General features: G+C 39.5%; 1 protein-coding gene and 1 non-coding gene across 2 annotated transcripts; both read right to left on the reverse strand.

Annotated features, from left to right (window-relative positions):
• Window positions 1–288: 288 nt before the first annotated feature.
• On the reverse strand, window positions 289–15,179 carry TOMM20 (translocase of outer mitochondrial membrane 20). Its single transcript, XM_027530595.1, has 5 exons — window positions 14,821–15,179; window positions 8,714–8,760; window positions 6,530–6,611; window positions 2,889–3,031; window positions 289–1,489 (listed from the first exon to the last, which is right to left on the reverse strand). Exons 1-5 carry the CDS (start codon window positions 14,939–14,941, stop codon window positions 1,445–1,447), a joined length of 438 nt encoding a protein of 145 aa, XP_027386396.1. The 5' UTR covers window positions 14,942–15,179; the 3' UTR covers window positions 289–1,444.
• LOC113885648 lies at window positions 14,253–14,387 on the reverse strand. The gene has a single exon (XR_003509298.1). It is a non-coding gene; the product is annotated as a small nucleolar RNA SNORA14 (small nucleolar RNA).
• Window positions 15,180–15,964: the final 785 nt, after the last annotated feature.

Raw genomic sequence — 15,964 nt, forward strand, 5'->3', positions numbered from 1 at the left:
AGGTTCCTGAGGAAGAGTCACCAGGAAGTGTGAGTGGCCTAGTCTGATGTTCTTATTGTATAGATGAGAATATTGGAGTCCAGAGATGTAAGATGGACGTGCCCAAGGCTAGGTGATTATCCAGAGGCGGAAACTAAAACCATCCTCCAAACTCTTCCCACTACGTCACAACCACCACAAAACCCTATTAAGAAAAAATGTCGAGTATATAGACAAGGTCTCTCCACAGACTTTCAGACAGAATAAAGGCAATCTGTACAACGAGAAAGGCCACTCAACAGACACCACTAAGTACCAAGGATCTTTATTCTTAGGTCTGATATTTAATCTGTGGCTGCAGATAATATGTCACTATTTAGAGGATAAAAGGTCCCATTATCTTCATTCAAGTCTTCAGCCACAAAGTTACACCTTATTCTCATACAAGATAAGGGTTGGTAGGGGATTAAGGAGGTACACTGAGGATAAAAGCAAAAGGGAACAAACACTTTTACAAGCATATCGTCCCAGTCACCGTGAAGGTTACGTTTCAGGTTAATTTACAAAAGTAGTGACAGAACCATGATTTCAGTGAAAATCAACACATTATGCCTTTTAAAAAACCAGAAACACTACGTCAGGCAAGCATGCGAAATTCAGAGTATAAAAAAACAAGGGCTGGCTGCCCAAACAGGTATTTCCCTCAGAAAGAGGGATTTGAAAATGCTGCACAGAACCAAAGGAATTAGAAGCTGAATTAGCACACCCATTTCCTCAGTTTATATATGAGGCAAGTGGGCAGACATTAACTGGTAAAGCTTACTCAGCCAGATTAAGAATGTACAGACATCCAATTCCTGGTGCCATCTGCAACTACATGTATCTAAAATACAAGGAGGTAAATATCCAGAATACATCAAACCCACTGATTTAAAGAAAACATTTCAAGGGAAGGGTGAAGTTGTTGTTATAGCATAGCAGCACATTACACATATTTAAGAGATTAAATGGAAAGAAATAATCTCTTAATGCTCAGTTTTGATCAACACAAGTTTCCAGCCAACTTTCTGATGTAGAGCAAAACAAGTATATTCTTCAGTTTTCTTCTACATTTTTTGGGGGCCTATCTTTCAAAACTGAGCACCGGGTATTTTTAATGTAAGTAATGGGATGTTATATGTACATTCTAATCACACATTTTAAGAATAAACAAAATGCATATTTCAGTAATTCATAGTGTATTTATAAAATGAAAAGCTCTCTATCAAAATACACTTTTCACTGGGAAAAATAAATAAAACAGACAAATGGATCTACACAAAGTAAAAATTAACTTTGGTAGACTTCACTGTGGAGGACAGTCCGTAACAAGCTTATCTGCCCTTACTCCCAAGAGCCGATCATCTTCTGAGATAAGATTTTAAAAATATGTTTTAATTGAGATCATTATGTTGACATTTGTTTCTCATTCCACATCATCTTCAGCCAAGCTCTGAGCACTTACAATTCTCTGAAAGAGAAAACATTTATAAATTTATAAATACTTATAAATTCTTAAAAGTATAAGCATTTAATCAGGATTCTAAGTTCAACATAAAATGCTTTTTTGATCTCTGAATCAAATCTTGCTGAAGTTTATTAATATTGAAATGTCAATATTTAACACTTCTTACACCGTTTTTATTTAAGAAAATAATCTTTGTCAGCCCCACCTCAAAATTCAAGTCAATAAAATAAAGGAAGAGTAACATTATATTGTGTTATGTCAATTTTTTAACTAAAATAAAAAAGAATTTAAGATCTCTATTCACTCCCATATGAACTAAAAATAATGATTAGTGTTTTAGTGATCATTCTATCCTCCAAACATTTCCCTATTGGCCTGTAAATGGTCCGTCATTATACAAAGAAGGAATACAGTATTCCGAAATATTAGTATTTTGAAAATATTTCCACGTAACATGGGACAAGTGAACTAAGTAAAAGAGACCATTCTTACTGAGGAATTCAAGCTTCATCCTGAAATCATCCATATTTCAAAAGACATCATACTCAGGTCGATTTTCCAAAAGCACTATGCTATGCTGTCTTTCAAAAGGTGAGTAATGTTAGAGGATTCGGACAACAGACTGGGAACCACATTCATTAGGATCAAAAAATAAAATAAAAAGGATCAAAATCCAGTTTCTTGCTCTTTCAATTCTTTCCTTTAGATCTTTGGGACCTTTTTCTTCTCAGTCTTTTCCCAATCCAGATGAGTAAAAGCTCAGTTTAAAGAATTAACCAGTCATTTTTATTAATTTTCAATTATATCAACCATGAAGACTCATTTAATAGACATAATATTCCCAAAAGTAGATTCATTGGGGCTCCTTGACTATTTAAAATGAATGGGATGCATTTTAATCAACTTCTAAGTTATGCTTAACCTACTGTATCAATGAGGATGTATCGAACAGCTCCAAATTCAAAGCCCAACTCAGCATTAGCAGACACTGAGGCCTTCAGATAAGTGGGGTCTGAGAGAGCCACAGGCCTTCAAGGGTCTGATTTCTAGGCTGTGCCACCTTGGCTCCTTTGTCCTCTGCCACTTAAGTAAGGGGGTCTCACAAAAGAGGCGGCAGAAAGCTAGGTTTAGAAAGCAGCTGGAAGTGATCTCAATTTGGGGATCTGAACACCAAGGCCTGAGATTTAGCACTAGAGAGACTTACTTCCAGTCATGCTCCTGGGCACGATCACTGGATTTTCTGCCCCTTTGTCTGGATGTTTTTCTATTAGTTGAGCACTGACATCTCTAGTACTGTTTTCATTATACAGAGGAGAGGCTCATGTCGTCATGTTCACTAGACTCATTTTTAAATGCCAAACTCTCAGATCCTACTCACTTATGTAACAGTTCAAATCTTTACCTGACTAATTGTTGGGAGCTTAGTCAGAAGCATCTGGAACACTGGTGGCGGAAGAGTTTGTTGCAATACTTGCAGTAACTGCTGTGGCTGTCCACACACAGCAATCGCATTTGTCAGATGGTCCACACCCTTCTCATATTCACCTGCAAGATTTACATAAAAATGCTGTGTAACTGGAAAAGCCTCTGCCTTTAAAGTCTTCACTATATCTCCAAATGATAATGACCAAAAACATCACGCAGGTAAACATCTAGAAAATATAGTACACTCGTATAACTAAGAAGCCACCAACAAGAATAAGTCAGATTAGACGAAGGGACTCCAGTAACACTTTCAAAGGGGGAGAAATTAAGGTACAGAAATGTCTAAGTTTATTACTAGTTACATACTGAGTATTTCTCCAAGATTACTTAAGAGGTTGCTAACAATGAAACAACACTTTTTTACGAAAAGAGAGGACTGGAAGACTGGAGGACTGAGGTGGACAGGCCCAATTTCACTTTAAACCCCTTATACTATGGGAATATTACCACACGCAAGTAGACACCTACAGGCCTTTAATCTCTTCTGAACCTAGTCATCACTGGCAGTTATCCTCTCTGCAGATCCAACCGCGAGCAACGCCTTAAGAATCCTGTATATCCAGAAGACACTTATACAATCACACAACCTCAGTAGTGGTCAACCTGTCATCTTGAGCTTCCTTGTTGCTACAACTTTCATAAAACTTTTGCTGACTGGATGGCCAGATCTCAAGTGGTACCTTGAGAAACAGCATGGAAAGCAGCATATAATCCACTTAGGACATAGCAGAGCAAGATCAAACCACGTGTTACAAGATGAAAGTCACCATCCGCTCCTCTGCTGGGCAAATGCTCTCCCTTTCCTCAATGCCTAGGCCTTCTCTCTCAGGAAATTCAAGGTGCAGCCTGAAGGAGACCTGAAAATGTTTCCCTGGTTTATCTCATGTTCTCCTACACTTGTTATATACAGTTTCACTGATTCTCTTATTCACTGAGTGTTGATCTTTCTAGGCTTGCTAAGCAATTTAATGTAGGGACTGGACCATTTGTAACTCTTTAAGTGAAAATGAACAAATTCTAATTATGTAAAAAAATTATTTCTTAGGATTCTGGATTGGTAAATATATCAAAGACTAGAAGGGTGGCACCTCCAGAGAAGGCATGAAAGTTCTCCACCCCCTAACCCTTTGCATCTCCTATAGCTGGTTACTCCTGAATAGTATTATTTATAATAAACCAGTAAACACAAAAGTTTTCCAACCCTGAGTACGAATGGGACCAAATAAGGGACTGGTAAATGAGGAGGAACTGCCTGCTACATAATATTTTTATTTAAACTACTCAAATTGAAGAAAGCTTTAATTCTACAAAGAAGCATTAAAAATGGAAAATGTAAGGCACAGGTCTTCCACATAGGACTGGACCTCCATCAGGGCCACAAGGGCTCCACTGACTTGGAAATTAAGATGCCACAATGGCCACTGAATCCTCGGGCCACTGAATTTACAGGCAACAGAGGAGCTCACAGTATTGTCTGAGAATATTAATTCTTATTATTAAATGGAAATAAATAGAGCTGCTACCATAGTGGTATGTGTCGAGCACAGGGGGTCTTTGGCTGAGACACCTCCTAAAACTTCTGAACACATTGGAAACCGTTTATAAACAATCACAGCAATTTAGTGTAGAAATGAAACCATTTCCTCTCCACACTGCAGCCTTGATCTTACTCACTTATCCTGAGATATTGCCCAGTTATTACGGATGAAGATACCTGCACGAGGGAGGCCGTGTCAAGCAGTGAGGCTCACTGCCTGAACTGCTTATGCTTTCTCATGGCCTGCTGCTAAGTCGCTTCAGTTGTGTCAGACTCTGCGACCCCACAGACGGCAGCCCATCAGGCCCCGCCGTCCCTGGGATTCTCCAGGCAAGATACTGGAGTGGGTTGCCATTTCCTCCTCCAACGCATGAAAGTGAAAAGTGAAAGAGAAGTTGCTCAGTCATTTCCAACTCTTAGCAACCCCATGGACTGCAGCCTACCAGGCTCCTCCATCCATGGGATTTTCCAGTCAAGAGTACTGGAGTGGGGTGCCATTGCCTTCTCCGGTTTACCTTTCCCTAATTCTAACCTCAGGCTGGTTCAGTGGATTCCACCAGAATAAAGGCGGCTTGGCAGCTGAGTTACATAACTCTCAGGGTGTGCTAGGCTGAAATGTGGAATATAAGCTTCAAATAAAGAACACAAAACACTTCCCTATCCTTTCCTGACCCCCTCACTCCCCTCATGAGTTAACTGTTCTTGTCAATATAGATCTAACAGCTCAAGTCAAAGAGAAATGGCCACAGTAAGTGATCTCCAAGATAAGCATGTAATTGGGAGAGCACTATAGTATCTTAGATAAATTTTTTTACATTATGTTTATTTTGGAGGCTAGAAGGAAAATTTGATAGTCATAAACTGACATCTTTATGAGTATAAACAAATACTGACAGTATCTTTGCATAAATTGAAACATTATAATCTCTATCCTTAGAAACAGATATACATGCTTCACTTTTCTTTCGATATTAAACCAATGAAATTATAGTCTCTCAAATGATCTTTATGAGGACTTAAGTGCTTTACTTTGCCCAATGATTAAAAATCCACAAATGACCTGCATCATATAGTTCAATAATGTCAAAATCTATTATAATACAACAGTGAGAATAAGAAAAACAAGTTAACACGTGATACCATTTCAACAGCAACTATTTCAAAGCTACTTTTGTGATAAAAGCTATTTTGGCAATAAAAATATAAATGCATTTAAGACACTCAATTATTGAATAAATTATGGTTCTCAAATTTGAAAAATGATCATTTTAATTTCATAATAGTAATTTTTAAGACAGAATTCTTAATTCTATTGATGGAACACATAAAGCACAAAGCCCAAAGCCTAAATTCTGGGTCAGATTTAGATCACTGTTTCTGAAAATCATACGCCATTAACTGTGTAACCTGAACAGGTAAACTAGCCTTCTCTGGGATGTATTCTATTAGTCATTCCTTCCTACAGGTACTGGGAAAGAGCTGAAGATCAGGTGAAGGAGCTGAGGAAATTACATTCCCAGATATTTCTCTCAGTTACTGTTTACATATTACAATTGACTATATTCTTCTAAACTACTTTAAAAGCAACCTCATTTGTAAAGATTACTTATTTTCCTTGCATTATTAAATGCCTCATATTATTAAAACCCTAATTCTTGAAATATTTAGAATATCCCTTTAAAATTTTTTTTGCATTAGAGTATAGCTGACTAACAATGTTGTGATTGTTCCAAGTGAACAGCAAAGGGACTTAGTCACACAAACATACGTATTCATCCCCCCAAAACTCTCCTCCCATCCAGGCTGCCACATAACATGAGCGGAGTTCCATGTGCTATACAGTAGGTTCTTGTCAGTTATCCATTTTTAACATAGCAGTGTGTACATGTCCAACCCAAACTCCCTAATTATCCTCCATCCCAGAAATTTTAAGAATATCTTTTTAAAAAATAGCCACACTGTACCAAAAAAGCCCCTTATCACCTATCTAGTTTCCTAGTCTTTCAATGACTATTAATTACCTTGAGCTAGTAATTCTTCACCAAGCTGTATTTCTTCTAGAAAGAATTTCTGAACGGCTTCAGCATCTTTAAGGTCAGGTAACTGTTTGAAAATAGAATATTTAGTAATTTTATATATATTTTATTTATATATATACTTTATATATCCCTGGTTTACTCCAGGGATATACACAATACAAAAAACTATGCCATTAAAAAAACAGCTCATTATGAAAGCTGACAAAAAGAAATTTACTCTTCAACAACACTCAAGGATAGGAGTTTAATATCTACTTTAAAATAAATGCAAGAAAAAAATCCTTTTTGATAAAACGGTGTTTGAACAGTTCTTAGAAAGCTGTGAATCAAACCTCAAGTAAAAAGACGGTACAGATATATCTTTACCACAAAATACGAACTTTAAAACTTACACTATTTTTGATGGCCATTATCATAGATTTTTATATAACTATATTGAGGAATATATAACTGTATAATCATGATCTATTTGTTGGGCATTTGAGCTGCTTCTGATTTTTTTTTTTTGCTATTTCAAACAAGAAGCTTTATTTAATTAACTTTGCCTTTCTGTGTTTTTGTTTTATGGCTTGTTATATTTTACCAAATCAAATGACTATAATAAAGTCACCAGCTATATGCATTATCTTTGTAAAAAATGTAAACCAAGTATTTAAAAAGTCCCTTTTTATTTAAAAACCTAGACTACTAATAGAAGTTTCTGGTTCTTGAGTATTATTATATACACTCTTATTACAGGTGTGTACAGTTATCAGACACCATGCAATGCTACGTACACAGTACAGTGTAAACACAACTATTACATGGACCAGGAAACCAAAAAATTCACAGTCTCTTTAAAACAGTGGTCTGGAACCAAACCAGAAATATCCTTAGAAAGAAAAGACTACTGAAACATAATGAATATATTAGATATTTCAGAAAGGTAGTTTGGATACAACAGGGAAACAGAGTGACTGCCTCCCAGTTTCATCTTGCTATAATCATATCCGGTCAGTCAGGTGTGTTAATTACTCAAATGTAACATTAATTGATCTAATTTTTTCACTGCTTCAACTTGCTTTAAAAAGAACTACTACTGATCCAGTAGGTCCAAGTACTGTATATCCAGACGATGGAACTAATTTCAATTAAAAAAAAAAAAAGGCTATATGCTCAGTGATTAACATTTACCTATACATAAAGCAGAGACATTACTTTGCCAACAAAGGTTCGTCTAGTCAAGGCTATGGTTCTTCCCGTGGTCACGTATGGATGTGAGAGTTGGACTGTGAAGAAGGCTGAGCGCCGAAGAATTGATGCTTTTGAACTGTGGTGTTGGAGAAGACTCTTGAGAGTCCCTTGGACTGCAAGGAGATCCAACCAGTCCATTCTGAAGGAGATGAGCACTGGGATTTGTTTGGAAGGAATGATGCTAAAGCTGAAACTCCAGTACTTTGGCCACCTCATGCGAAGAGCTGACTCATTGGAAAAGACTCTGATGCTGGGAGGGATTGGGGGCAAGAGGAGAAGGGGACGACAGAGGATGAGATGGCTGGATGGCATCACTGACTCGATGGACGTTGAGTCTCAGTGAACTCTGGGAGCTGATGATGGACAGGGAGGCCTGGTGTGCTGCGATTCATGGGGTTGCAAAGAGTCAGACACGACTGAGTGACTGATCTGATCTGAATGTTCTTTATAAAACAAATCTATGTAGTCATTAAAAATAATCACGAACATAGGATCTATGGAAAGGAAAAAAATGAATAAGACTCATGCCTACATTTACATATTACAAGGTAAAAATTCGACAGGCAGTGGGATTGTGGATCAGTGGGTGTGAATAATCTTATGTAACTTTCAAAATGAGTAACGTGGTTCTTCTAAAGGAATCAGTAATAAAGGTTTTGTTATTTTGGAGCAGCTAAGTGAAAAAGTTTAAACTTTTTGTTAAGTGTCTTCAGTGCCTATCATCTTACCACCCTCAAACACTGTTCGCACAGAAGTTGTCTGCTATGAGGCTGACAAAGGGGAAATAAGGAAGGACTGAAAAATCTGCAGGGCAACAGAGCTAATAACTGTTCTTACCAAGAAATCCTATTTTAAAACATAAAATCAGTGTCTGATACCAATTAGCTTTCTCAAAATATACATTTGAAGTAGACTATAAAAAAAGATTATTACCTTGGAAAGCCCAGCTCTCTCCTTGGCAAGCTTCTGTTTCTTTCTTCCTGCAAGAAAGGGAATATTTTCATTTTATTATTATTAAAATGGGAATCAAAAGAAGTCTAATTGCTGTGGTACTCATTCTATTTGCAAAACATGACCAACTCAGGCTTTTTTTCTTTTGATTTGTCAGTGTCATAAAAATAGTTCAGGTCAGCTACCAGCAATGGGACATTCCTGGACAGAAGCTTTGTCCTTCCCTCTGGGGTACCAGGATCGGCAGTTTGCAAAATGGAGATAATTAAGACACTCAGCTGTTGGAACCATCCTAAGTAGAGGAAGTCTCTCTCCCCAACCTCCAACCTACATAGGACAGGACACATGACCAAGAATCAAGCCTCTGTTGCTATGATAGATCTTTTTACTGAAATATAACTGACTCTGTCTTTACTAAATTTTGAAAACTATCTGGCATTATTAAATAAGAAAAGAATTTAAAAAATCAGCATTTGAACAAGCTTTCTTGAGAAAAAAAGCATTTGGCATTTGGCAAAAATAAGGGCAAAGAAAGGCAGCACTCAAATAATTACTGCCAGTTAAAGGGAAAAAAGCCTCGCCCTACAGTCTGTAGGATGTTTTTGTTTTTGACATGAAATAGTAATACTAAAAACTCAGGAGTAAGGGACATTGTTTAAATCATAATTAGTCAACCTTTTAAAATCAAATCAGCAGGAGGACACTAACAATATTTTAAGCTGTTGTTTAATTGCATGGGCTTCCCTGGTAGCTCAGCAGGTAAAGAATCTACCTGCAACACAGGAGACCCTGGTTCCATTCCTGGGTCAGGAAGATCCCAGGGAGAAGGGATAGGCTACCCACTCCAGTATTCTTGGGCTTCCCTGGTGGCTCAGCTGGTAAAGAATCCGCCTGCAATGCAGGAGACCTGGGTCCAATCCGTGGGTTGGGAAGAACCCCTGGAGAAGGGAAAGGCTATTGACTCCAGTATTCTGGCCTGGAGAATTCCATGGGCTGGAGAAGGGAAAGGCTATTGACTCCAGTATTCTGGCCTGGAGAATTCCATGGGCTGGAGAAGTCCATGGGGTAGCAAAGAGTCGGACACAACTGAGTGACTTTCACTTTAATTGTACACTCCATGAGAAAGGGTGCTGGCACAAGGAAGCTTGGGTTTCCTTTATACCCCAGATCTTCCACTGACTAGCAGTGTGACCTTGGGCAAGTTACAGTTAACTTGCTATGCCTCTCTTTCTCCTTATGTAAACCTGGCTTAAGAACAATACCTGCTTCAAAGAGTCGATATGAGGATTAAATGAGTTACTGTATTTTCAGTGCCTGGTTGGCACTATTGAGATATAAGCACTCAGGACTGAGCTCAACAGCAACCAACTCCTCAGCTAAGGAGTTGCACTATGCTAAGCAGTTAAGTTAGTTTCACTGACCAGTAAAAAGTACCAAAGACACCATATGGCCAAGAAAGGTAAAGCTCTAATACTTATTACTGGGTCAGCAAATAAATATCAACTCGCAAAAGAAGACATGCTTTATTACTGTGAGAAACAAAAGTCATAAAACAAGCAAATGTCCTCTTAAAACCTTAAAGCAGTCTATAAATCCAATTTTCAATGCATGAGTAGAGAGGCGGTGACCTAAGTGCACACAAATGGTTAATTTACTCTGGTCAGGGAACCTTTTCTAACTTGCATTTACAAACTAGGCTTACCACCAGTATCTCTAGCCAATTCTAGCCCCCAGATTACGTGAAGTGCTACAACTCTAAGGCCTTAGCACTTTCAAAAATATATACACAGGTTAAAGCTGATCTTACTATTAATTTGAAGACTGCCTATTTTTCCCAACTACCTTTCTTAGGTGTTCATCATTAGGCAACTGCGGAGAAACAGAATATATAGCCTCAATTAAGGTTCAGCTCTCTTTTGGCAGAATGAAACCAGACTATATTACCTAGTTATTAAAAGACCATGATACAGACGTGCTGGGAAGAGGACTAGGATTGGACATGGACACTTGATGTTAAGGATAAGCACTTTAGATTCAAGAGAGACATTATTCTACATGTTACTAATTAGCTTATTTATCCTCACAGCAACAGGAGGACAGGTACTGGTATCATCACCATGTTATCACAGAGATAATTTACCAGATCACAACTAATGGGTGGTGGAGTGGCAACCCAAACACTCAGGCAGCAGAATTTCACTCAAACATCACTCTACAGTATAAAAGGCATCTCAGAAATAAACCCGGAAAGTTAGTGGAATAAACTGAGATATACAATTTGCTTCATCAAAATTTGCAGAAAATGATAAAAGTGAAAATAGTACAAAGAAGCCTGATTTCCAAACATATATATACATGGTTTTTTAATGGAGTGGAGAAGAACGTATGATTGTTGCTGAATGTTTGGTAGTTACCAAATTTTAAGCTTGCTTAGCTGCTTTAAGTTTACAGCAGTAACATTAAAATTCTCACTTTACTTTTGTAAGACAACTAACTTGTTACATCAACTTATTTATCAAATAGTATCTCTGACAAACAGGCAGATAACAGACTGAAAAATCAAGGAGCTACTACATATTCAATTAGCAGACTGACACAATATTTACTAGAAATCAGTCCAAAGTGTCTCTGCGTAAACCTAACAAGTTAAAACCAACTAAAACAAATACACATAAAATGCAAAAAGTCCCGAATCTAAAGCAATCTTTTAAATTAGATTACTTAATATATTTTAAAATGAATCATTTCATTCAGTGCTGTAAAATGAAAAACATCTGTAGTTGGTACTTTGTAGGTTAATTTTCACTTATTAGTTATTATTTAGATAAAAATTATGCTGTAGGAGTTTCTGGTAATCTCACATTAATGAAGGTAAGAAAAAAATTGGATAAATTAGTCTTGATTTAACTTCAAACCTATTTTAAACAGCCTAATTCTCTTTTCCTAAAAACAAAACCAAAAAACCTTTAGAAACACTAATTTGAAAAACTCTGCCCTTTTATTACAGATGTCAGTCAATTCAGTGGCTCAGTCCAACTCTTTGAGACCCCATGAACTGCAGCACACGAGGCTTCCCTGTTCATTACCAACTCCCAGACTTGCTCAAACTCATGTCTATCCAGTTGGTGATGCCATCTATCCATCTCATCCTCTGTCCTCCCCTTCTCCTTTCTTCAATATTTCCCAGCATCAGGGTCTTTTCCCACGAGTCAGTTCTTCGCATCAGGTGGCCAAAGTATTGGCGCTTTAGCTTCAGCATCAGTCCTTCCAATGAAGGTAGGGTGTATAAGCCCTACCACAGAGCCACTGAGCATAGAACCCACAAACTGGAGAACAATTATACCAAAGAAGCTCCTGCACTGTTGTGAAAGTTCTAGGGTCCACAACAGATTTCCCAATGTGGGGATCCTGCAAAGGAACTGAGAACCCCCAGGGAATTAGACTCTGGAAGCCAGTGGGATTTGATGACAGAACTTCCACACCACTGGGGAAACAGACTCTTGGAAGGCACAAACAAAACCCTGTGCTCACCAGGACCCAGGAGAAAGGAGCAGTAACCCCACAAGAGACTGAACCAGACTTGCTGGAGTGTCCAGTCTTCCACGGAGGTGTGGCCTGCTATGGGGTCAGGTTACTGAATACAACAGTCCTGGCATAAGACCTTTTGAAGGAGGTCGTCATTATCCCTATCATAGGTCAAACTACCTGGAGAGAACACAGCCTCACCCATCAACAGAAAATTGGATTAAAAATTTACTGAACAAGACCCAGATTCCCCCCAGTTAGCTCTCATCAGGAAGCTTCCACAAGCCTTTTATCCTTATCTAGAGGGCAGACAGAATGGAAACCACAATTACAGAAAACTAACCAAACTGATCTTGCAACAAACTGTGGATCACAGCCTTGTCCAACTCAAGGAAACTATAAGCCATAGGGCCATGGTAGTGTTTTGACAAAATGTGGTCCCCTGGAGAAGGAAATGGCAAAACCACTTCAGTATTCTTGCCTTGAGAACCCCATGAACAGTATTACAGATATAAATATTCTATTAGAAATTAAGCTAAGAAAATGAAAAATTAACTAAACTGAAATCAATTACACCCCACAAATACAAAACACCCTCAAGTTCTTAAAATCAGTCAACCATACAGACTTTAAAAAGACTTCAAAATTACTCTGAGCAAGTTTTATTTGCTAAAGAAAATACAAAATAACAATTATATTCATAAACAATCTTTCAGTTCAGTTCAGTTCAATTGCTCAGTCCTGTCCGACTCTTTGCGACCCCATGAATCACAGCACGCCATGCCTCCCTGTCCATCACCAACTCCCGGAGTTCACTGAGACTCACATCCCTCGGGTCAGTGATGCCATCCAGCCATCTCATCCTCTGTCGTCCCCTTCTCCTCCTGCCCCCAATCCCTCCCAGCATCAGAGTCTTTTCCAATGAATCAACTCTTCGCATGAGGTGGCCAAAGTATTGGAGTTTCAGCTTTAGCATCAGTCCTTCCAATGAACACCCAGGACTTTAGCATTCATCAATTACCATGTGTCAGGTATTGTACTAAATTCTACATTATAATGTTTTACAAAAAAAAAAAAAAGGAAACTAAAGCTTGAAATTTGTTGCCCAAGGTTATTCAGCTACTAATTCAAGTCTGACACTTAAGTCATTAGGCTACTACTGAAACTAGAAAGAAACTTATGGAAGACAAAAAAAAAAAAAACTGTGAAAATAACAGATTTCTCAATTTGTTCAAAATGACAGCTTTTATTATTTCTTCAACCAAAAATTAGTTTTCTCAAGGTTTTCAACAATAGGATTGCAGCGATTCCAAAGGAAGGCTTAATCCATTCTTTACAGAGATCTACTTCCACACCACCACTGCCCAACTATTTCTTGGAAGCTACAGGAAAATGATAAAAATTCCAATAATTACATTTACAGCAGGAATTTATAGGATCTTCTCCATGTCAAGAATGGTGGTGAGCACATCAAACACTTTAATCTTCACAAAACCAACAAGAGGCAATACCTGATTTTGCAAGCTAAGAAAATTAAGACTCAGAAACCCCAAGATCATACTGCTAATCTGTGACTAACCTGAGTCAGGAAACTCAGTGTCTGAATTCAAAGCAGCATTATTTCCATTAGTCTACCTAACCATAAATAAAAAAATTACCTCTATATCCCTTTATTCCTCAGACACAAGAGAGCCAGAATCAGATATCATATTGCAGATGGTATAAGAGCGGCAGTTTCCAGTAAGGTAGTCCCAGCCACGTGTGACCCAAGTACACGCGAAACGCTAATCACTTCGTATTTTTCTGGGCTTTAGTAACTTACCTATACATTCTAGTTTCAGGAACTACTCTGACTGAGCAACCTAGGTAGATTACAAAATTATTTCTTAATGCAACAAATTTGCTCTTCCGTTGCTGCGAACGAGCATACCTCCGAAATTCAAAGATTACGAAAGGTTTTGGCGACACGATTTCCTTCTTGCAAATCTCTTTTAAAAGATGTCGCAGGTATGAAATAAGGCTGAGCCACAGGAAACGTGCAGCCTTTTGGACGCCCCTGCGATTTCTATAGCATTCACTCATATCTTGGAAGCCTTTACAGTGGAGCTACCAAGAGGGTTTAAGAATGCACGCAACCTTATCGTTTGAGAATGACACTGAGCTGGATTTGCAGGTTCAGTCTAAGCACAAACTCGTAAAATACAAAAACACAAAAAACCCGACTTTCGAGTTCGGAAGAGGTGAAAAAAGATAAAAGGCAAAAAAGAGCCACAACCCCCTAAATTATAATACAACGAATCTGCACTTACACGGTACATGTTTAGGGAAAACAAAATGGGAAAAATCGTTCCTCCAAAATGGAGGGACGCGTTCGTTGGCACATGGGCCGGGAGCAACTCTGGGAGCGGCGCCATCACCTTTCTCTGGCGTGTGCGCTCAGGGCCCCAGACCCTGCAGCACCACGCGGCCGCCCAGCACGCGGCGGGTCGGCCGGCGCGAAGCAGGGGACGAGGGCGCCGCGGGGGGAGGGGGAGGGAGGCCCAGGGAACCGGAGACCCACTCACGTTCTCGCAGCCTGTTCTTGAAGTTGGGGTCACTCCGTCTCTTGCGGTCGAAGTAAATGCAGTAACCGATGAAAAGGGCCCCGCACACGCCGGCGGCGATGGCGCTGTTCCGGCCCACCATCTTCTCTCCACCGAGGAGCCGGGTCGGCTGCGGCGGGGCCCGCAAAGAAGCCGTTGACCGCGAAGCCTCGGATCCGAGTGCGCGGCTCAGTCCAGACGCCCGCCGCCCGCCGCGAGGGACGCGGAAAGACGGAACATGCGTCACTTCCGGCCCCCGTCGCCGAGGCCCCCAGGGATGTCCGCTACAGTGCCTGAGCGGAGGCACCCGCGCCGCTTCTGCGCCTGCCCAGGTCCTAACCCCCCCTGTTCGCTTCGGAGTCGAGATTTTGCGCGAGGTCGCGCACGTCCTTAGGAGCCTATGAGCTTGACGTAATGAGGGCGGCACGTGGCCGTCGTGCGCACAATCCAAAGTGTGTGTAGCTGACTTTCTTGCTTGTGTCAAAGATGGAAGGTCACTGACCACAAATGCTTCATCTTTTTATGTTACACAGGCACCCTCAAACTCTTGTTTGAATTGTTTCATTTGGTTTTCAAGCTCAGTCACAGTCCGTTTTGCAGCAAGGACCATAATCTAGTGATTCGATTTCAAAAGATTGTTACGGTATAGTCTCAGGAGTGGAAGAAAATTAAATGGAGCGATTCCTGGAAAAGGATAACGGGTGAGAGACACAATGGAAAAAAATAGTAAACGCTGAGTTGTCAAGTTGTACCCACTGAAGACATGTGTGTAGTTTAAATTTGAAAAGACATAGACAGGATCCTCTGAAACCTTTGGAGTGATAGGAATGTTTATTATAGACTGTTGTGTCCTGACAGTTTATGCTAAAGAGATGGTTCATGATGGGGCTGCCCAGCAATACCTGAAAGACCAGGGTTGTGATTAGAGGGTTGGGATTTTGATCTGGGTGGTATCAGCCCTATTTCTGGGGGAAAGAAGGGAAGGAGGCTGGAGAATAATTTCATGGAGTTCAACTTCATGACCTACATAATTGAAGTTGCTCAGTCGTGTCCGACTCTTTGCGACCCCATGACCTTAGGCTACCAGGTTCCACCGTCCAAGGGATTTTCCAGGCAAGAATACTGG

Source organism: Bos indicus x Bos taurus, chromosome 28 (assembly GCF_003369695.1).
Source record: "Bos indicus x Bos taurus breed Angus x Brahman F1 hybrid chromosome 28, Bos_hybrid_MaternalHap_v2.0, whole genome shotgun sequence".
NCBI classification, from domain to species: Eukaryota; Metazoa; Chordata; class Mammalia; order Artiodactyla; family Bovidae; genus Bos; species Bos indicus x Bos taurus.

What these genes read in the sequence shown, in the direction of transcription:
- TOMM20 (XM_027530595.1), bottom strand. Translation starts at nt 14,941, where the DNA reads ATGGTGGGCCGGAACAGCGCCATCGCCGCCGGCGTGTGCGGGGCCCTT. An exon ending in CAAGAACAGGCTGCGAGAAC is followed by an intron (nt 8,761 to 14,820) that starts GTGAGTGGGTCT and finishes CCTTTCTTGCAG; the next exon opens with GAAGAAAGAAACAGAAGCTT. An exon ending in AGAGAGCTGGGCTTTCCAAG is followed by an intron (nt 6,612 to 8,713) that starts GTAATAATCTTT and finishes ATTTTCAAACAG; the next exon opens with TTACCTGACCTTAAAGATGC.